At 38.4% G+C, this 23,511-nt stretch overlaps 1 protein-coding gene across 7 annotated transcripts in view; it reads right to left on the minus strand.

Moving 5' to 3' along the window:
* ADAM15 (ADAM metallopeptidase domain 15) overlaps positions 1–23,511 on the minus strand; it is a 1,588,574-nt gene that overhangs the window by 539,404 nt on the left and 1,025,659 nt on the right. For all 7 annotated transcript variants that reach the window (XM_044080074.1, XM_044080071.1, XM_044080076.1 and 4 more), the window contains exon 13: positions 551–643. In XM_044080074.1, the coding sequence (XP_043936009.1) occupies positions 551–643 (93 nt within the window). The remainder of the gene's footprint in view (positions 1–550; positions 644–23,511) is intronic.

The raw sequence follows: 23,511 nt of genomic DNA on the forward strand, positions 1-23,511 counted from the left end.
TAATGTATGTACAGGATGTGACAACAAAGTAGTTTGGAACTGAGAAGCTGATGCTGGCTCTCCCATTCTGGGCCGAGGGAGGTGGTCCTTTGGGGAAAGGGCTGAATAGTGTTGAGTACAACAGACTGCCCTCAACAGACTCAGCATCCTAAAAAGCAAAAAGCTCCCATTAGGTTTCTAGTTTCCAGTATAGATTCATTAATGGGAGAGACACCTTACATTGGACCACCAAGCACAGATGAACAGGCAATGCCTTCCATTCGTCACTCTCCCCAGCTGTCTCTTCCAGCTCCTGGGATGGTACTGCAAAATCAGTTCTTTCAATTCTGTTCTATCTAGCACAATAGCCTTCTTCTAGAAAATACACAGGACAAACTACTTGAACGAGTTAACAGAAACACACAATGAGTACTTCCAGTTTAAATTTTGTTATGCAAAATATACACTAACAAATATAACCTATTCATCTTCTTAGGTGGAAGAAGCAAATAATTAAAAGGAACACTTTCCAGAAGCTAGCAACATCACTTACTCGTATACACAGACATACCTTGCAGTTTGAACAGCACATCCCATCAGATGAGCACTCAGCCCCCGCAGCAAGTTTGCATGTGGTAGCATTGCAGCAAGGATCTTGACATTCCTGTAGAAATGTAAACGTAAAGGAACTGTAAGCAAATCTTAAATCCACCAGAGCTACAGTGCTGTTCACACAATTCCTATAGCAGGGAAGACATTACAGTGGCATAGGATTAGATAAGGGATAAGTAAACATACCAACACATCCAGTTTTCAGGAATCTGACTCCTATCTTTCACTTTAACAATTCATGCTGACAAAATGGGCAGTAGTCATAAAAATCCTTATGTACAGTGGCAAAAATGATATACATACATTTAAGTACATATAGAGTGTGAGTGTGTGTAGTGTTTTAGCGCTATTTTGGTACTAATAAAATGGGAACACACATGGTTCGTCAATCTGGGCAATTAGATACATGTCTGGGTTAAATGAAATACTTCACTCAGCATCTCTATATTTTCGAGTTCTACCATTTGGTTCATTACGTTTTACACTGTTCTGCAATATCAATGTGGATGTTTTGTTAAAAATTGAATCTGATGTACTGGGTTATTTGCCACAGACTTGTTATTTACTACAGATTTAGCTGAATAAGGTATTTCTGTCCACTCTAAGAACATGATTCAGCTAATAAGGCACAAAACATTTCGATATCTTTTCATTTCAGTTAGTGCTCTAGCATTTTCTGGTTCCAAATTACATTTTTTTAAATACTGGTATTCCACACTGCTGTTTTAATAGATGGTCTCAAAAGAGTGCTATTTGATGTAAATCTATTGTTTACAGTGGATGAAGTTCAGAAGTGTCTTTCAGTTTGGATTGCATATCATTTTTTAAATGCTTTTTATTTCCAAAATGTATTATTCATAGAGTTTTTGCACAAAAAAGCAAACAAGCTTTTGTTGCTATACATTTCATTATCACTTGCTTTCACTTTCCTTTGTCTAATCGGCCCTAAACCCACTGTTTGATTTCCTGTTTAGAATCATGATATGTACTTAAACAGTGATCCATTCATTCATTTTTGAATTTTTACGTACTGAAAAAGTTAGGATAAAATCTTGGTCTGCTGTTTTGTGGTGTCACACACCACAACAAAGCCACATTTACGGATATTTTTGTTTGGTGCTGTTCTTTTATTTTTTGGAAAAGTGTATACGAGAGAGAAAGAGAGAAACATCCACAGCAGCTTGTTGGTAGGGTTGCCACCTTTTCAAATGCCCAAAGTGGGACATTTTTGGTACAAACGTCAGATTTTGCAGGGCAAAACATATCCATGGCCAGTACAAAGGACAGAACTTCACTTTTTTGCCTAAATAAAATCTGATTCTTGTAGCATTTTAGGTGCGTATTCCGTTTCTTATAACATTTAGGTGTTTCAGATACAGAATAACTGTTTTACGCAACTATTACATAAAATATAGGAAATATGTTTGTCCAAAAATCTCTGGACATTTGCCATTTTTTCGATTTCTTTGCAGGACACAACTGCCCAAAGTGGGACAGGTGGTAACCCTACTTGCTGGGTGTATATGGACATACAGATGTAGAAGTGTAGCTAACCTTTCCAGTGCACAGGGCCATTCCCAGATCTGATGCCAACCCTCAACTTTATGCTGAGCACCCCCCAAAAAAAATCCATGTCTACTTGAACCCCCCCCCCAAAAAAAAAAATTCTCTATTTTAAACTATAACAAATCACTTGCTACAACATTAACAAATGTTTTGCTATACCTAACAGGCAGCCCTGGCCAATGCATTATTAACTATGAAAATGAAATTAACTATGAAAATGAAATAAATCTACACAAAGAGCTATAAAGTGCTTCCACAAGAAACTAAATGCTGGCAAAGAAGATAGTCATCTTGGACCCAGGGCAGCTATCCCTTTGCCCCACCTAATAACGCTTCTGTATGTGTGTGTGTATATATATATATATATATATATATATATAATATATACACATTTATGAATAAACCTTTGGAGGTATATATATGCATGTATGACACAAACACGTGCATTATACACACACACATATATATATCTATATATATCTATATATATATATATATATATATATATATATATATATATACATATATACATACACAAAAAATATATATATATATATATATATTTAGATATATACAGAACACACACACGTGTATATTATATACAGATATACTATATATATACATATATATATATATATATATATATGGTTTACTATCATAAATTCAAAAGTAAAAAATAAATAAATGTTATTTTTTTTTTATGCATCGAAAAAACATTTTTTGATAATAGTAAACTCGCAAAAGGTTAGGGTGTATTATTATCAAAATGTGATTTACACTTATACAGCACACACACACTTCACCCTTCCCCGCACCTACCTAATCACCTACCTAAATACACACAACATCAGGCCTAGTGGGGGCTGTGCCCCCACACCCCACCCCCCCCCCCACCCCACACCTATTCCAACTCCGAGGAAGAGAAAAGGAACTTAAGGAAAGGGAATGCATTTCCCTACGCCGACCCTAAAAGTTCCATCCCGGTTCAAGTGCAAAAGTTAGCGCTCATAATATGCAAGAATATGCAAAATTGAGCATGTTTGTTGTCTAGCGTACATAAACATCTGACATTCTATGTTCGAATATAGCCGATATGGTATATATATATATATATATATATATATATATATATAGATATATATACATATATATAAAAAGACACACACACATATATATATATGTGTGTGTGTGTATATATATATATATATATATATATATATATATATATATATATATATATATATATATATATATAACACACACAAGCGCACACATATATATGCATGTATATATACATATCTCTCTCTCTCTCTATATATATATATATATATATATATATATATAAAGAACACTTTTTTGAAATAGAGCAGGAGACCCACACTTCAACGAAAGTGCACTTTCACTGAAGTCTAGTTCCCCGGGCGACCCAAAAAAAAAAACACACTAAAACATGTTTTAGCAGGGGAGCAAGCCCCCCCCCCCAACACCCCCCTACTTAAATATACCAACTCTGAGATCGCACTACAGCAGGGAAAAGGGAATATTCCCATTCTGCACTGTAGTGCGACTGCCGAAGTCAATGTTTGAAGTTTCACTACTTCGAACAAGTGGACTCGGTGAAGTGGGTTCGAAGAAGTGAAACTTTGAACATCTGCATGGATCCCATATACACACACACACACATATATATATATATATATATATATATATATATATATACACACACACACACACACACACACACACACACACATATATATATATATATATATATATATATAAAAATACATAAAAATATAGACACACACATATAAGCTTCTCTTCCCTGCCTCTGCTTACTTTTAAAATAATTTGGTAATATCCATCCATCAGTGTTCCAATAAACTGCACTTTTACAAAGTTGCAGGAACAAAATGGTGACACCCTAAGTGGCAGTGGCTACTTGATTCAGCAAGGAAATGTGCACTGTTTGTCCTATTCCATGTCTAAATTAAGAGAAAAAAACTAAATCAGAGAACATTGCTAACAGTAAGTTAATATACAGTAGTGAGACTATTCTGGAAATTCGATCCTCAGACTTGCTGTAACAGGCCTACAGCATTTCTTGAGTTACAGGAGCTGGGACTCTTACTCAACCATGGAACAAAATGCCTGGTATGCACAGAATTAACATTAATGGATCATGGTAAGAGAAGGAAATGCAAGAGGTGTGAGAGAACACGCAAAAGAGTATCTAAGGCTGGAATCACTGCAAGGTTAAAAGCAAATCCCTACAGGCCTGCACTCCCATCCATCCTGCTGGCAAATGTTCGATCACTGGAAAGCAACATGGACTACATAAGGCTGGAATTATCTACTAAGAACAAGGTAAGGAAATGCTGTGTGCTTATTTTTACTGAGACTTGGCTAAACTCCAACATTAATGACAGTGCAGTCCATGTGGAGGGGCTATTACTTTTTAGAGCAGACAGAATACATTCTCTCAGTGTTAAGTCCAGAGGGGGAGGGGTCTGCACATACATCAGTTGTGAGATAGTATCCTAGCACTGCTCAGACAATCTAGAGTTTTTGTTGCCGAAATGCAGACCCTTTTAACTACCCAGACAACTTAACAGCCCCTGCATTACAGCTGTCTACAGTCCTCCCACTACGAATCCAAATGAAGCAATGACCACATTATACCAGGCTAGAAATAAACTGCAAAACCAGAATGCAGACAGTGTTCATATAATGGCAGGTGACTTTAATCAGGCCAAATTGAAAACAGTTCTGTCCCACTATTTCCAATATATGGACTTAGAACACACTGGACAAGGTATACAGCAATGTTAACCTGGCATTTAAGCCAGTGCCTCACTGACACCTGGGAAACTCTGACCACCTCTCCATATTGCTACTACCAGCATATAAACCACTGCTAACTAGAGGGAGACCAACAGTGAAACAAGTAAGAGTATGGCCAGAGGGTGCAGTCTCAGCACTCCAGGACTGTTTCAAGAGCACAGACTGGAGCATATTCAAGGAGGCGGCTACTAAGAAGCAGTGTATTAACCCGGAGAAGCACACCAAGGTGGTGATCGGCGACATCTCGAAATGTGTGGATGATGGAACAGTCAACAAAACCATCATCACATGAGCCAAACAGAAATACTGGTTGATGAGAGAGGTATACAAGCTAAAGCTACTGAAAGCAAGGAACACAGCCTTCAGGTCCAGAGACAGGGAAGTCCTCAGAACAGCCAGAGCAAATCTGAACAAGGGAGTGACAGAAACAAATGCACCTATAGTAGAAAGATCCAGAGCTACTTCTCTGACCAAAAAGATCCCAGGAGCCTATGCCAAGGTATCCAGTCCATAACTGACTACAGACCCCTCTCTTCGCAATGTGAGGACAACAATGAATTCCTAAATAAGATGAATGTCTACTTCAGCAGATTCGAGGAAGGAAACAGAACAATGAAAAGATGCTCACCCTCAACCCAGCTCATGTCCAGAGGACACTGCGCTGACTTAACCCAAGAAAAGCAGATGGATCTGACAACATCCTAGATTATGTGCTCTGGGACTGCACAGTCCATATAACAAATGTCCTCACAGATATCCTCAATAATTCTCTGAGTCAGCAAATAGTTCTGAAATGCTTCAAAGACACGACAATCATTCCATTACCAAAGAAGTCTCCACCATCTTGCTTAAATGACTACTGCCCTGTAGCCCTCACCTCCCCAGTGATAAAATACTTTGAAAGGCAGGTCAAGGATGCAATAACATCTGGAGTGTCTGCTGATCCTGACCCTCTGCAGTTTGCTTACCAAGCAAACTGCTCTACAGCAGATGCCATCTCTCTAGCACTCCATCACTGGAAAACCTTGAGAATAAAAACACCTATGTGAGGGTACTTTACAGACTTCAGCTCTGCTTTTCACACGGTCATTCCTCTTCATCTGGTAATGACGCTACTCCAACTAGGCGTCAACACTCCACTTTGTAACTGGATTCTTGACTTTCTTACAGACAGTCCTCAAAGTGTGGGCAAGAATTAACTCCTCAGACAGCATCACTCTTGAAGTCTCTCGAAGTCTCACAAGGATGTGTACTAAAGTCCCTTGCTGTTCATCCTGTTAACACATGACTGTACAGCCAGGTACAATAAAAACCACATCATGAAGTTTACTGATGACACATTGGTGGTGGGCCTTGTAACCTCCCACCATTGGCCCAGTAATCAAGGAGCCTCAATCCTCACCACTGGCAACAGTGGGGTACATACACACTTACAGGATGACAGTAAGTGCAATTTCCCTTAAGAGCACACAGAGACCATGGTCAGTCTGGGCTGCTTTCTCCCTCTTTCTCCACATCACCAATAAGACTCCTCACTGGCACAGCTATAGAGTTGAGATCTCAGCTGAGTGGCCAAGCCAAGAACTCCAGCACCCTCTCTGGCCAACCAGTGCTTCATGTCCCTGCCCAAGTAGCTGGCACACAAACACACACACACACACTCTGAACGTTGATTTATACACACACACACACACACACACACACACACACACACACACACACACACACACACACACACACACACACCTGGGGAAAGGCTGGCACAGGTTTACTATCTATGCCCCCTTCTGCTCAGACTATAACGTAGCTTTCACTGCCACCAGCTACTACTTATCAGCTACTTTAAGGCCCTTAGCAAAGGGTGTCCAATCTTACAGTGTAATACTACTATTACTCCAAATGGTAGTTTGACCAAGTGGAAGGCTATTAGGAGTGGCCTGCGCAGTGTCACCAAATAGATATCCAAGTACTCTAAGAGCTTAAATACGTCTCACAAAAATCAGCCACAATGAAAGGTTTAAATATAGTTAATAATAAATAATAAAAAAATAAGAAACTACTCCGTAAACAATCACAGTTACTGCAGAGTTCAAAATCACAGGAAATATTTAAAATAACATTGTAGGACAGTCTCAAAAAATAAAGAAAACCATCTAAGCTATACTTCACTATATTCCTAACTGTATCTAAGAGAAATTACTGTACCCTAGACTTACTTACTCATAGCAAGGTAAGACAGATGTAATGAGTGGGTTTTCCAGCTGATGCCGTCAGGTCAAAGTCAAATACAAAATGTAGTTTCTCTCTCTTAGACAGTTCTTAAATTAATATCTCAAATACTGCTGCTGAGATACTTGCAGCATGACATCACTTCCTGTCATTGGACTATCCCAGGTGAAACCCCACACAGCAGCTGGTAGCATTTTGCATCTCTCTGTGAAAACACATCAACCTTAGATCTTTTGACAAATGGTGGAAGTCGTAAAATAATTTAAATTCCTCCACATTTAAAGGCAATACAAAAAACTTCTAGTTCTAGACATTATGTCTCCTAATGCACTGAAGCTGAAAGATAACATCTCTTTTATTACGTGGTTATAAAGTCATTTAAGTTTTCAGCTATTCTTCTGAAGTTAACTTCTTGTGTTTCAGTCCCCATTGTTAAAATACATATACATCTAAACAGTTGCAATAGTGTATATACATTTCTGCTCAGTAACTTACAAAATATCTCTTCCGCACACATCTGTACAATATGACATACAGTTCTACCACAAGCAATTGCATCATGCTGATATTTACAAATGACACACAACCACTTATAAAACTCCAGATAGCTGGGCTGGCTGTATCTCCTTCTGTCACACTTCTATACAAATCATATTAATATTCAAATGACATATAATTATTTACAAAATTCCAGACAGCTGGGCTGGCAGTGTCGTCTCCTGTGAAAGGCCTCATCAGTAATGATGATGAAACACCATACAGAGATGAGGTGGAACAACTGATTACCTGGTGTGGAAATAACAACTTAGCACTAAACGTGAACAAGACAGGAAAAATCACAAGGAACTTTCTCCCCTCACCATCAATGAGGAAACAGTGGAAAGAGTGAGAAGCATAAAGTTTCTGGGAGCTCACATTGAAGGGGACTTGTCTTGGAACACCAATACAAATGCCATAGTCAAGAAAGTGCACCAGAGACTGAACTTTTTAAGAAGGCTGAGGAGACCAAATCTCTCATTGACAGTTCTCACTATCTTCTACAGAGGTACTATAGAAAGCATCCTGATGAATAACCTCATAGTATGGTATGGAAGCTGCTCTACCTCTGAGTGCAAATCCCTCCAGAGAGCAGTGAAAACAGCCAAGAAGAACATCAAGACTACCTTACCACCTATCCATGACTTGTGCTTATCCAGATGTCTCCGCAAGGCCAGAGGAATAATTAAAGACTGCACCGACCCTGCTTACACACTGTTCCTGCATCTACCATTCGGAAAGCACTTCCGAAGCATACACCGCAGAACTAAAAGATTCAGGTACAGCTTCTTTCCTAATGTAATCAGGCTGCTGAACTCTAGTAACAACTGCATTCAATGATGACCATCTGGGTCAGTAGCAACTGTAGAAGCTTGTCTCACATTGTGCACTAACCTGATTACCAGTCTTATCTAATACTTAGTGCTATATTTATCACGACTATCTTATAGGCCATCTAGGGCACTAGCAATGCAGTAAAATATCTTTTCTTTCAGTGCAATACAAGTTGCGAATTTGTAAATTAACCATAGTGCAATACTCTAATGTTCACGGTGTAATACTCAAATGTCTCTTTCTGTGCAAGATCAATGCAATGTCTTAACCAAGTACCTGTGCAATATTAAAGTCTTGTGCAAGTAAGCGTTCACTGCGAAAAGTGTTAAAATGTGTTTCTAATTATGTGCAGTATTGGTCTGTCTACCTGCATGTCCGTGATGTAATAGCTAGGTGTTATATACGTAAATGTCTGTGAAAATAATCTATATGTTGTCTGCACATTGAGTCCGGAGACAGAATTTCATTCAGTTTTTGCACTTGTGTGATTTCTGAATGACAATAAAGTTTACTTTGACTTGACTTTGGATGTTCCAGTCTATTTCTGAAAGTCAACGGGTGCATAACTTTGAAGTTCATCCTGGACAAGGCACCCATCTATCACAGAATGCACATGTACACTCACAGACTATACACACACAACCTGCCAATCTACTGCACCTCTTTGGAAGACAAGAGAAAAGCCACAGCATCTCCAAAACACCCACACAGACAGAGGGAGGATATGCAGACAGCACCCAGGCTGAGACTCAAACTGGACTGAGATAGCAATGTGACAAAAAAAAAAAACAAAGCTGTTTCCAAAGGTAGGTTAATATTTCAAAACACAACCCATGTTCATGGACCACCCTAGTTAGGGAAATGCACTGTAAATTACATTGGAAAACATTCAATAATTTGTAAGCGTATCAAACAAGGCATCCCTCATATAGTCTACTTTGGCATTTGGAAGCAGGAAGTATAATGGCATCGAAAGTCATGGACTGATGTACACTGACTACAGAAAATCTTTCATTATGTACACCTGTCTAGGAGATGTTCATTTGCTCTTTGCAAGTATCCCTGTAAGCACCCTACTGCAAATAGAAGGCCATCAGTAGACAACCCAAAACTCTCTACAGTTATTACTTCAGAGACTGACTCTGAAAACCACCTCTGAATCCTCATCACTGCTGTTAACTGAAATGGGAAGGAATGACTAAAACAACAGAATCAGAGCAGGAGGTTAATAATGGACTTTTTCAAATCTAAACTCTCTGCTTTTGATATATGAAGTGCTTACTTTCATGATTACAATGATCAAAGAATACCTATGGGATTCTGGCTTGATCTGGTGAAATTACTACATCTCTAGGCTTCAAGAGGTTATAAAACATAAAAAAATGTAACAAAGTAGTCACTATCTAAATAAAGCCACCTGAGTGATACAGAGACAAGGTGTTCAGGCTGTCAAGGCAAAGCTATTTACAAGAACAGGACGGAGTGTCTGCTGGTCACCTTTCATATCACAGGAAGGGTGTGCCAGATGAATGCCATCTCAGAACTAATTATATGAGATTTCTGACAGGACCTTCTGTGGTAGGTATAACATTTATTATTTATATAGCTTTTATGCTGTATATTTTACAACATTTCTGTTACTCCTGGGGCACATGGTCCCACAACTCCAGTCCACACATTGTGTCAATATACATTTTCTGGATCTCCAACTTGTGAACCCAATGAAACATGCCTACAAGAATGCAAGTTACATGCACAGTCAAGATATAATGCAAAAACAGTTCTGAAGAAAAATTACTTTACAGCCTTCTCAGTAAATTCCAGACTGCCAAACCAAAACTAATCTAAAGTGAAACAGACTCTTTACTTTTCTTCTCCTTACTTGTTCCCACCCTTTCCTCTTCCAAAAACAGATGGAAATTTAGGTGGCAGGTAACATGACTACAATAAATGAACGCCAATTTAAATATTCTTCATCAAGGACAGTGATATACAGTTCTCAAAAATGAAATTTCATTTTCATGAGATGAAATCTTGGAATTATAGTTTTTAAGCATAACATTTCTAGTGATCCCATTATAATTTTCTAGTACCTATATGTGTATATTTAAATTTAAAACAGACTCTATATACAGAACACCGTATAAAGTAAGACTAGAAACCACCAAATGAAAAAAAAACTAAAAACGACCACCATGGACTTGAAACTAAAACAGTTTATTCACAAAACTTAGCGCCTTGGCCAAAAAGCCTTCAAAGAGTAGAAAATAAAAAACACCTGACAAATATTGTCTTAAATAGTCATTATAAAACAATTAAATAATTAACACATCATTACTTAATCACATATTTCCAATTACATTCCTTATTCAAGCCCAACGGCTCCAAAGTATAACATAACTTATTTTTAATATTAATACAGTCCCCTAAAGTTAAACTAACTTTTTCCAAAACACATCCTTTTAAACAATCAAGGTTAGCTTCATGAAATTGTTCAAAATGTGCACCCAGTGGACTTTCCAACCTTTTATTTTTAATGTCTCTGATGTGCTCTTGCAAACGTATTTTAAAACATCTATAGGTCTCTCCAACGTAAAATAATTGACAAGTACACTTCAACATATATAATATCCCTTCAGTACTGCACGTATAAGCTTCATTTGGATACAATTTAAATCCATTAATAACAGAAAAATTATTAACATATTTATAAACAGAGCACTTACTGCATGTGAATGTACCCATTCTTAAAGAGATATTACTATATAAACTATCATTTGGTGGAATTAATTTACTATGTACCACCATGTCTGCGAAATTCCTTCCTCTTTTGTATGATATACATGGAGTACTGTAAAGCAGACTCCCCAAACATTTATCCCAAGGTAAAATGGGCCAATAACTCCTAACCTCCTTAACTATTTGTTCAGCAAAATCATTATATGTTGTGACAAAGTACATTTCTTTACTCATATTTTCATTCTATATCAAAAAATTACTTACAAAACTTCTACCACGAGAAATGGCACAGCTATCCCTGCCCAAGGAATCCACATCATAATGCACTGTATAAAGTAAGCTGGCAGCATTACAGCAGTAAATATGAGAAGAAAAATAGCATGCGGTGAATGAGTGCTCTTGTATAAATTACCAGACAGTAAATACTTTTCTTTCCTAACTTTGGGATCTGGAGATTTCTTGTGAGATTTTCAATATAGGCAGATCACAGATCTTGAAGGTTAAACACAACAAAATACTGCAGTGCTTTCTTCCACTGTGCATGACAGCTGTGTGAAATAATTTGCATAACCATCCTTGTCATACTGCCTGTAGGCATAAACCAACATCTGGGAACCCTATTCCACCCATAAGCATCGTCAGAGAAAGTATTCTCCTAAGAGATCCTGAGTTTGCCTCCATCTGCACAAAGACAAGTAACAGCTTCCTAGATACTACCAGCTAGTTCTTGACTACAAAAAAATATCTATTCCACCCCTTACCTCATAGCCACTTAAAATACCCCAGTCCTTCCAACTATTTTCTCCTGGTCATGAAGACCACTCTGCTTTAAATCAATTTCATTTAAGACCATTTTCCACAGTCATACAATGTTCTGTTCTCTTCTATCCTGTCCCTGAAAAGTCCTGCACTAGTACAAAGACTTTGCACCCCCCCAAATTAACTCAAGTGGCCTCCTTTTATAGTGGTGATTATCTAATATTTTCTTCTGAGTGGAGATCATAAACAACTGTATATTTAAAATCCTTAAAACTATAAAGCCCAAGCACTGCAGACCAACAGCCCTCTTCACCCTTTCATTTTTTTTAAATTGATAAATAAGTTAATAAAAAACAAATAAGTAAATAAATCTCAAACCACTTATTATTGTTCTGCACATGCAGCTGTGCACAACATGGTTTTCTGCCGGCCTTTAACACAAATGCTCAACAAGTCAAAATACTTCACATATGTTAATAGAGATCAATAATGTTTTACAGTTTCAGTGTTTGCGAACTTAAAATGGCTATTCCACAAAGATGGAAATGCATTCCTCCTCCTTTCCAAGTGTGCCCACCTTGGCTTCTCTCATACACCTTGCATTTGATTTAATTCCTTTTTACATAGCCACTTCATTACTGAATGCTGTAGATCAATTAAGTCTAATTCCATCACCCAAACTTATATGGTTCCTCTAGGCCCCGTCTTGAATCCATATTATTTTCTCTACTTATTAATACCTTCCCTTTGTGACCTCCCCAGACCCTGTGCAGATTACTCCATTATTTTTAACAAATGTACAGACAATACCACCGCCCAGTTCTCCTTACAAAATCACCTTTATAACCTACAACTCTTCTTCCAGAATACAAAGGCACATATTGAAAGCAGCCAAAACCTACAGTATGCTTTTTGGCACCTAAAAAGAATCTCCAGTAACTCCCTCTCACATCTCACAGACCAGTGAGGAAATTACATTTCTTACACAGACTCCAGTAAATACCTGGATATAAACTTAGACTTGTCTCTAAACTTCCACCAACACATCACTACATTTTCTTCAAAAGTTCTCATTATAAATCAGGTACTACTGTAAATTCACCAGTCACCTTATCCAAGATTCCAGTTATGCTTCACCCATTACTGGAGTGTGCACTTCCATTCACTCCCCTACATAACTCGCAGAATACCTCCAGCTTACAAAAAAAAAAAAAAAAAACACAAAGCAAGATATGCAAGTTCATTAATTAACTTCTCTGACATAAGCAGCCATTACTGGTTACTCACATTCACCACTAGTACTTCACCGAATGCCCAAACAGATATGTTCCCTTTTGTTATTATCCTGTATAAATTTTTGAATCTTGACTTCTGTCCCTCTCAAACTAACATGCCATTAACACAGATTGTTCTTCTCTCAGAAATACCTTCCCACATTCATCACCTTTTAAGTGAAGCTCTCCATTTTTATCCAAAAGCTGTATGAAACCCCGACTCTCAGAAAGCTGTTATCTTCAATAGCTTTATCTTCCACTCATTCTAAATGTTTCTTTTACACCCTTCCCTAAACTCTCTAGAACACACACACACGCACACATGTACATATTCATATTTCATTCTTTTTAACAAATGAACAATCTTCATAACATTATACATGCACTTTTATCTTACTGCATCTTGCTTTCAAACAAAAATACTATAATGTCCTTACTCAGCTTTATTACAGCAATCTATGGAGCTGATTTCTAATCAAGAAGCTTATGCAAAAAGCAAAAAAACAATATTATTAGCTTTTACCATGATCAAACTCTGTGCCACTACTCATCACAAATGTAGCAAACAAGCACCAGTTCAAATACCCAGAGGCAATGATGGACCCCATATGCACAGCCTTAAGCCCCATGTCAATAAATGTACAAACAAGGGATAAAGCAACTTCTGGTGAGCTACAAGGGTACTGACCTTATGCCGAAACTGCACAGAACAAAAGGAATAAACCTACTTAACACCAAACTGAACTATGTGCACACAATCATTGGTTTAAGCTCCTCTCAGAATACCTTTCTACCTCAAAAAGTCTCAATAAAATTTGCCATTCCATCATACGTCTGGCCTTCACGAACACTACTGCATCCTTCTGAGGGGCCCACTGCAACCTATTTCAGCCCGACCTACCCCACCATCAGTTTGCATCACTAATAAACTCCTGTACCTTGACTAATGATCCCCCATACCCACAAGCTGACATTCATCATGCATGTGTACTCTCTTAGGTCACAGGACTACAGGGTCTTGACTTTCAAAAGAACACATTTCAAAAGACATACATCATAAAAACTTGTAGCAAAACAGCTCCAGTCTTTCAGATCCAACTACCCACCCAAGTAACTAAACTTTGTACCAGACTCTCAGACTTCTTACCAATGAGTATTAATGTACTTGCTTCTATAGCAATATTTACACTCTCAGTGCCCCAATGATGATTACTGATGCCCTCCTGGTTTGATCTGCTTAGTGAATGCTACAAAATTATTTTTTTTTACAATTAATTACCTTTACACCATAATGCAGAACTGCTTTGAAATGTACACGCTGCACTGTAAATACATTCCTTGTAACTGCCTGCCACCATAACCAAACCATTTAACTTGATGCACACTGCTCCTTAGTTAACTTTAAAAATCTTTTTTAGAGTGCAACTTGTGAGCCCAGGTGACTGCTGAAAGGGGGTCTTTGGGCCAGTCCTTTTAACGGGTCAACAAAAGAAACAAATACAAACAAACAAATTGAATGTCATATTAAATACATACTGCACTACATTTCTGGCTGCAGTTAAAAAAAAATCTCGATGTCCTCTGTTCTAGAGATACCTTTCTGTGCATGTACTCTCTCTGTACCTAGACATATTTTGCAAGATTTTTAAGCATTTCACTCTGAAATATAACCTCTTATAATTTTTAAGTAAATACCAGACAATCAGTCTGCAAACTATTACAAGCTTAGCGAATAACCTAAGGTCAGAATCAAACCCTGCACTTTGCATCTCTGAGGTGAAGGCCTTGACCATTATGCCACCTTCTCACCCATGACAAAGTTCTTGTCTGTTTTCTAAAAATGGCCATTATTAACTATTTCAAACTGATTTTTTAAAAAAGCTCAGGTATTTCAAATCACTCTATACCCTCTGTCATTTTATTGCTTAATGTTTATTTTTAATTTCCCCAAATCTTTTGGGTTTCCAATACCATGATCGGAATGGACTCAATTCCTAAGTCATAGTACAATTAAAGTTCATGAAATTAGTACTGTTTCAATCTTTGATGGTAGCCAAAAGTGTTCTTCTCAGCACCTGCAATGTACCCAGTAATGACTCCTTCTGCAATCCGAACGTGGTTACATGGATTGGTAACATATCTAAATACGACTGTAGATTCCTTTTTTATAAGACCCATTGCTCCTACTACTATTAGAACTGCCTGGTTCCTTTCTTCCACATTGCTCTCGTTTCTGCCTGCAGAGCCTAATATTTTATGACTTTGTGTCTCTCTGTACGCAACACACTGTAGTCAAAGGGTGTGGCGATTTCAATGATCAGTGCTTTGTCTTCTTTTCATGGACCACTGTATCCAGTTTTCTAGCATCTATCTTTTGAACTGTTGGTAATGGGTGACCCCATGTGATATAAACTTTTGTCATTTTCTATGATGCTTTGTGGCTCATGTTTCCAGTGTTTTTCAATACCATAATGTTTGTACAATCCCCCAATGCAACAATCTTGCCACATTATTATGCCTTTCAGTATTCAGTTCTTCTGCCATTAGTATGTCACAACCAGCAACAAGGTGTGCGACTGTTTCCAATTCGGTTTTACAAAACCTACATTTGTCTGTTTCTCCCACATGTTCAATGGACTTTGTAAACCAGCATGCACGTAGCCCACTATCTTGGGCCGCCAATATTAACCTTTCATCTCTTGGTTTGAATTTGCCTGTCTTTAACCATTCCTACCATTTATTCCTGACCAACATGAGGTTCTTCCAGAAGTTTTCTATACTTGCAACTACATCTATACATTTTCCATTCTTGACTTCTCATCTGGTCCTTCACCTTACATTCTTTCGTTTGTTTTTTGGCACATTCAATTGCTGTCTGATTTTTATCTACTTCTGGTATGATTTCCATTCCTGCTTGATATTGCTTCTACTAGATTAAGCAGAGACATCATCTTAGATTTACTCTCCTCATGTTTCAAAACTTTCATTACGTTTGGGTCTTGTGAGGTCAGCAGATATGTGTGGAGTTCCACGATTGCAGATCTATACATGTATTCAATTTCAAGGAAGCCCATCCCTCTTGCGGAATGGGGAATATATAATCTTGGTATACACTGATTTTTATAAATCATTTGGTGAGCATGAAGCATCCTTCTTGTTTTCCTATCTAATTTATCCAACACGTTTTGGGGCCAGTCAATCACTCCAAAACTGCAAGTTAGGACAGGAAGAGCAAATTGGTTTATAGCTTGGATTTTGTTCCTAGATGTCAACGCTGTTTTCAAGATTAATTTAAGTCTTCTAAATTATTCCTTAATAAGTTTTATTCACATCTGTTCATGTTTTATTGTTGATCCTTCATCAGTTCCCAAATATTTATACACCCCTCTTGCTCAAGTTCTTTTATCTCACATTACTGTCCTAAACTGATGTTTTCCTGGTGCTGCAGTTTTTCCTGTTTTAAAAGTTCCTTTTGCACATTTATCAAGAACAAATGACATTCTTTTATTTTCCGAAAAAGTTTTGACAACCTGCGGTTGTGGTTTCAGTTCCTCATCTGATGAACTATATAGTTTTAAATCATCAAAAAAGAGAAGATGAGAAGTCATTACACTTTGTTGTTTTCTAGGAGCCAAATTATAACCATTGCCTAAGCTGTTAAACAGCTTAATGGGTTAAGGGCAAGGCAAAATAGCAACGGTGACAGAGTCACCATGGAATATCCCCCTTTGAATTTTTATCTCTGGGATAATAATTTGTCCTTTATCATGGCTTAATTGCAAAGTGGTCTGCCACTGTTTCAAGGTCACTCTAATATAGTCAATCAGTGTGGGGTGTATCTTATATATTTTTAAGCACTCTTTTTATCCATGAATGTGGGATACTAACAAATGCTTTTTGTAGTCAATCCATGCCATACTTAGATTCTTCCCCTTTATATAGTTCTCCACTATGACTTTTGTTCTACTGACATAATTGAGTTTTCCTCTAAATGACTATAAACTCTGTCAGCATCATTTCCCGTGTACAGTTTATACATCGTCGGAAGGCAAGTTATTGGTCTATAATTTTTAGGGTAGCTTGCAGGTTCGCTCTTAAGTAGAAGCATTGTTTTTCCTGTTGTTAGCCACATTGGTGTCTGTTCGAGGTGTGCATATAAATAGATCTTACTCATGGCTAAATCTTTGTGCAAAGATGTTAACACTTATAACCAAAAGTACTGCATCTGGGCCTGGGGTTTTCCGATTAGAGGCTTTTCTTAACTTTGTTTCAATCTCTCTGGCTGTTACTTCATCCCACTTCATATGCTGTACCTTTAAACGTCTTATTCTTTCTTTTACTTCTATCCATTTAGCATCTTTGTTATGTTTCACAGGATCTTCATAGATACTTCTCCAAAATGTTTTCTATTTCTTCTTTTTTTGGCGGTCTTTCAATTCCTTTTACGTTATTTCCCAATTCTTTATAAAACCTTTTTGGGTCATCAATAAACTGCATATTGTGTACTTTTCCTTTATATTTATCTGCATATCTTCTAACTTTTCCACGTGTGCCTAAATTTTTAGTTTATTTGCATGATACATCCTGGTCTGTTCTAATACTGAGCATTGCTTTTATCACAATCATTTTATCACTTTATCAGATATACTCAAATCGCTATGTCTGTTAAACTTGCTATTACTTATGTCTATGTAAATCTTTTGGACTATTATATGTCAAATTAATTGTATGTTTTTTTTTTTTTTTTTTTTTTTTTTTACTGTGTAGCTTTTTTCCCCGGGTCTCCACTGAAAAAGGGCTTTGTCCCAGTTGGACTAACCCGGTCAACAAATGTCAAATAAATATATAAATAAAAATCACATCTATCTTTCTTAGTACTTTTGTTGATCTATTTATACCCTGTTCTATAATCTTCTAACAGTGACACTTCTTGTCTTAATTGCTTTATAGTTTTCTCTGCTTGATACTTCCATGATGGTATTCGACTTCTCCTCTTCCTTTCCCTCACTAGCCTGTGTCTTGTAGTAGAACTTTATCAGTTATTAATTTAGCTGCACAGTAATATTCCCTTTTTACTTCTGTTATATCGCATCGATCTCTACAGACAGTCCTAATTACTGTGTTCATTTGTTTTATCAGACTTCTGACTTTTTGGGTTTTATTAACCTTCTGCAGTCTATTTTTTCATTGATCTTAATATAACTATCTATGTCTATTAAATCAAGCAACTCTTCTCTTAGCACATTTTCTTCCAAACTGAAAGCACACCTCTTGTTTTCCATTTCCTGCGGGTATTCTATAGAAAGTTCTATAACATCTTCCTGTGGCACATTCTCTTCAATTTCATCCTGTGCTATCCATTGCTCTGTCAAATGGGAACTCACTGGCCTATCACTCCTCAACACTGACTGCATCAGAGTTTCCACAATGTCCTGTTTCTTCCTTTGCTGTCTAGCTTCAAGTGAACATTTATACTGGTTTCCTGAGGAAGACTCCAAAATATCTTCATATGGCAGTTGACCAATTGTTTCCTGTTCCACTAGTTTCCCTTTACTTTGGATATGCATTGCTTCATCCTGTTGTAGTGCTTTCTGCATTACATTTTCTACACTGAATCTTTCACTTCACAAGGAGTCCATAACCTCGGTTTGTATTTGTTTACCTTCTCCATTACTAATCTCCTTTTCTACTTTTTCCTCTGTCTCCTTATTTTTTTTTGTATTGTAGAGTTTTCCATGTCCGGACTCCTTTGCCTGTATTTCTCTTCAAATATCCTTGATGCTGCTCTTTTTGTATTGGTTTATTTTGTTTTCTCTTTTGCATAAATATTACACCATATTAAATCTCTTTTTTTTCCCATGTCCATATTTCTTCTTCAGATGTCTCCTGATCTTCCTGCTTCTCCTTACTTTGGGGGCCTACTCCATCATGCTGTGATGTAACCCGTGTTAGATCTTCTACACCAAATCCTCCACGTCTTTACCAATAGTTGTCCTGGAAGAATGTGGTCTTTGATGGCTGTCAGGGAATTCTGTACAGCTAACATTTCTTTTTGGTTGATATGCAGATGCATCTGTCTCAAGTTCCATTTGCCCTGAATGCACTGCCCTGCCAAGTGAGACCTACAAGCATAGTCTGATGTGTCTGTTGTTAGGGTTTGGGTGGCAGGGGGTAGAGTGAAAGGGAGCCCCTTGTTGTGGTAGCAGGCCTCTGTCCACCAAAGGAACTCTGTCTTTATACAAGGAATGATAGGAATCATTGATTCCAGGTCCTGAGAATGTTGACACCATAAGCTTTTTAGATACCACTGTAGTTTCCTCATATGCAGTCTTGCATATGGAATTAGTAGAATGCAAGAGGCCATGAACCCCAGAGCTTACAGAACTTTCCTTGCAGATACTTGGGTTTTGTGGCCAAAAGTCTGAAGTAGGTTGTCAAATGAACTTGTTTCTCCGGAGTGAGGAAAGCCATCTGGGAAATTGTGTTCAAGCTTGCTCCCAGGAATACAATCTGTTGGCAGGGTACTAGGTGAGATTTCTTTTCATTTATGGTGCACCCCAGAGAGGTTAGAAGTTTCCTTACAAATGTCAGATGTTGTAATGGCAAGTCCTGGCTTTCTGCCTGAATAAGACAATCATCCAAGTATGGGTATATTTGAATATTTCTCTGCTTGCAAAATGCAATGGCTGGAGCTAGACACTTTGTGAATACCCTGGACACAAGTAGATAAGCCAAAGGGAAGTGCAGAGAACTGATAGTGCATGGAGTCTGCCCTGAAGCGTAGGTATTTCCTGCAAGATTCCCTTATTGGAATGTGCAGGTAAGCTTCCTTTAAGTCTAAGGTTGCCAACCAGACTTCACTGCCTAGCACAGAAGCTGTTAAGTGTTAGTAATTTGAATTTTGGGATTACCAGAAAGGTGTTTAGAATAAAGAGGCCCAGGATAGGACGCCAGGAGCTGTCTTTTCTGGGTACCAGGAAAAGTCTTGAATAAAAACCTTGTCCCCTTTGTTCTGCTGGGACAGGTTGAAAAGCCCTGATACTTAGAAGAGAGAGAACCTGCTGTTGGGCCTCCGCCCACTGATTTGGGGGTAGGTCTGGCTGACTGTTTGGGGTTGGTAGGGAGTGGAAGTGGAATCTGTATCCATGGGAAACTATATTCAAAACCCATTTGTCCCGGGTAATGAGTTCCCAGTTTTTTGCATGCAGGGCGAGCTTTCCTCCTAATGGAGCAGGCAGCTGAGCAGGACTTGGGAGGGTTAAGGTTAAGTCACTGTGCCATTTTTCCATAGGGGGGTGGTTTACTGCTCCCTGCTTTGGAAGTGGGAGCCCCTCACTGCTTAGACCTATGCACAGTCTGAGACTGTAACCTAGACAGTCTGCTGTTCCTGGGTTTGGACTGAGAGGGCCGGGAAGAGACTGGAAAGGACCAATTCTTTGAAGGCCAATGTCTACTAAATCTGGGAGGCTGTACTTGTATGAAATTTTAACAGTTTCTGTCCTCCATCCTTTTAAGGACTTCTTCTGCTTTGTTGCCAAACAGGCGGTTCTTGGTTTATGGGAGCATCCAGTAATTTAGCTTTAACATGACCTGGCAAGTTTTGATCCTTAAGCCAAGCATGCCTTCTAAGTACAGACCCAGTGACAGCAGCCCTGCAAGATGCTTCTAAAGAGTCAAAACCACATTGCAAAGTATGTTTACCAACGTGTTCTCCAGAATGCATTAAATCCTGTAATTCTTTGTGTTCAGCACAGTCAGGAATCAACATAATTTTCTGTTTAAGTAGTCCCATAATATGCTGCTGGTACTTTAACATATGAAGCTGGTAATTTAAAGCCCTAATGGTCAAAGTAGCAGAAGTGTACACCTTCTTACCCCATCTGTCTAAGGCTCTAGAATCTCTATCAGAAGGGATAGGATTTTTGGCAGCAGTAGCCTTAATGCCTTTTGGTCCTTGGGAAATGGTCTCTGGATCCACAGTAGGATTCTTGAAGAGGAACTTATGAGTCAGGTACTCTGTAATACCTGTCAGGTTTTCTGGGAGCTGGAGGTAAAGTGTCTGGGGAAAGGCTAGATTCCAAGAAAGCATCATCTACAATATCCAGAACAGGACGGATAGCTAAAGGCCTGTGTTGAGGAAGGAGTAAGAATTCCCTAAGCCTCTTTTTTGGAGTCAGAGTAATCCTGGCTTTCCCAGCGGATATGATCCCTAAGAGTGTGCAAGGTTTCACTAAAAGAAAAATCTTCTAGAGGGGAAGCAGAGGGAATGGAATCCTCTGCATCAGAATCCTCATAGGTTGATAAGGGCAAATCCTGGTAATCAGAAGGAACTGAAATATCAGATTCCTGATCAGAAGAATCAGAAGGAAAATCAGTTCTAGGTCTCTCAGAGGGGGAAGGCTGGCTTCCCCTAATTAAAGTAATAAGGTCTTCAGCCACTCTAAGCATTTGTTTTTTAGGCATATGGGCCTGAGCATGCGGTTTGGAGGTCGGTTTTCTAGGCGTGATGCGAGTTTTAGACCTGGGTGAAGAAGATGGTATCTGTTTAAAATGCAAGTCTGTAGGCCTGAATACACCCTCAGAAGCCAGTGCCTGCACAGCGGCTCCGGACCATCCAAGGTAGAGACATCCGTAGGTTCCATAGTTGAAGCATCTCACGGCATACCAGACTACGAATGGGTCTCAGTAGAGGCCTGCGAATCTGAAGTAGTGGGTATCAGGGGCTGCGAAAGCGCCTCACTGAGTACCGGCGGACTGGCGACTAGCTTAGTGGAAGCATCGGCAGTTTTGGACCTATGTTGTATGTCTCTGTCATTATCTTTATGTTTTTTCAGAAGACTGGTAGTCGGATGGCTTAATGAAGCCATTCCAGAGTACTGATACTGAGTACCAAAATAATTTGTTGCAAAGATAGCCCAACGATGAATAGTTTGGGGGATGAACAAGTCACAAAACCGACAGCGAGGGACGTCGTGGTCGGAGCCTAAGGTGGGAATGCAGTATGAATGAAAATCTTTATGAGGTATTTGCTTTCCACAGGTAAGACAATTGTTAACTTTTACTAACATCGGTTGGAGCAAGAAAAAGATCCCCAACGGGGTACTTATCTTTTTTTTTTTTTTTTGAAGACTTCGGTTCTGAAACTCGAAAATGATAATTTCAGTAGTCGGCCGACCGGCACTTGCAATCTGCTTCTGCTTCGGGCACCGCACGGCAAGAAAGACTGATGTAATGGCGTCAGCTGCATGTTTTATAGACCTGACATCATGGAGGACTCCAGTATTCAGGCCGGCTGAGGGGCTACCTGCAGGCAGATAACCCAAATGTGATGACTGCAACAGTGAAACACGAAGAACAACATTTTAATTACTCCTTCAGTTTGAACCTATATCCCCAAAAGGATTAACTCTGAATCCTTAATCCTTTTACTCCAGAAGACTGTCTGTAAAAGAAGTGACTCTGGATGAGTTCTTATTGTGGAATGGCAGGAATTCACAACTGGGTAAAGTACAAATGTGTGAGGTTCTGACTCAGTCTTGTGTAGAAAATGCACTTCAGTGCCTCAAAAAATAGATCTCAAGCCACAAACTGATGTTAAAATTTTTTAGTAACCAAAGTTTGAGCACTTTCGTCCCTTGTAATAACAGGACTTCTTCAGAACAAACGTATATCAGTCAGGCATTTCTTAAATACTAAGCAACTAAATGTTCAATTAAACTATTAAAATCACATGACTTCCTTAAATTAAGCAAGTAAACAAACAAGACCCAAGTACTTATTTCACATAAATTATTTAAAAAAAAAATGCTTTTTCACCATACAAATACAATTCTTGGCAGCTCTATAATTTAGATGCTTTTAATTTAAGCAGACTGCTTAAATAGCATGCCATTTAAACATGGTGGGGTGCTTGCATCTAGTCTTAGCTGCCACAATAACTCATGATACTCCAAAGTATCCTACCATGTAGTTGTGGGGGACAAATTTAAACCATTTACTGAAAACGGTAAAATGCTCTAGGGTGATAACTTCTCCTGTGTAATTAAAAATGTTAAACCCCTTGTAACTGTAAATTTTACTCTCTCCTGTAACTTTAATTTCCATCTGTCCTTAGTTACCAATAGTAGCAGGCAAATTC

Source organism: Protopterus annectens, chromosome 8.part0 (genome assembly GCF_019279795.1).
Source record: "Protopterus annectens isolate FY-2018-M chromosome 8.part0, PAN1.0, whole genome shotgun sequence".
Classification (NCBI taxonomy): Eukaryota; Metazoa; Chordata; order Ceratodontiformes; family Protopteridae; genus Protopterus; species Protopterus annectens.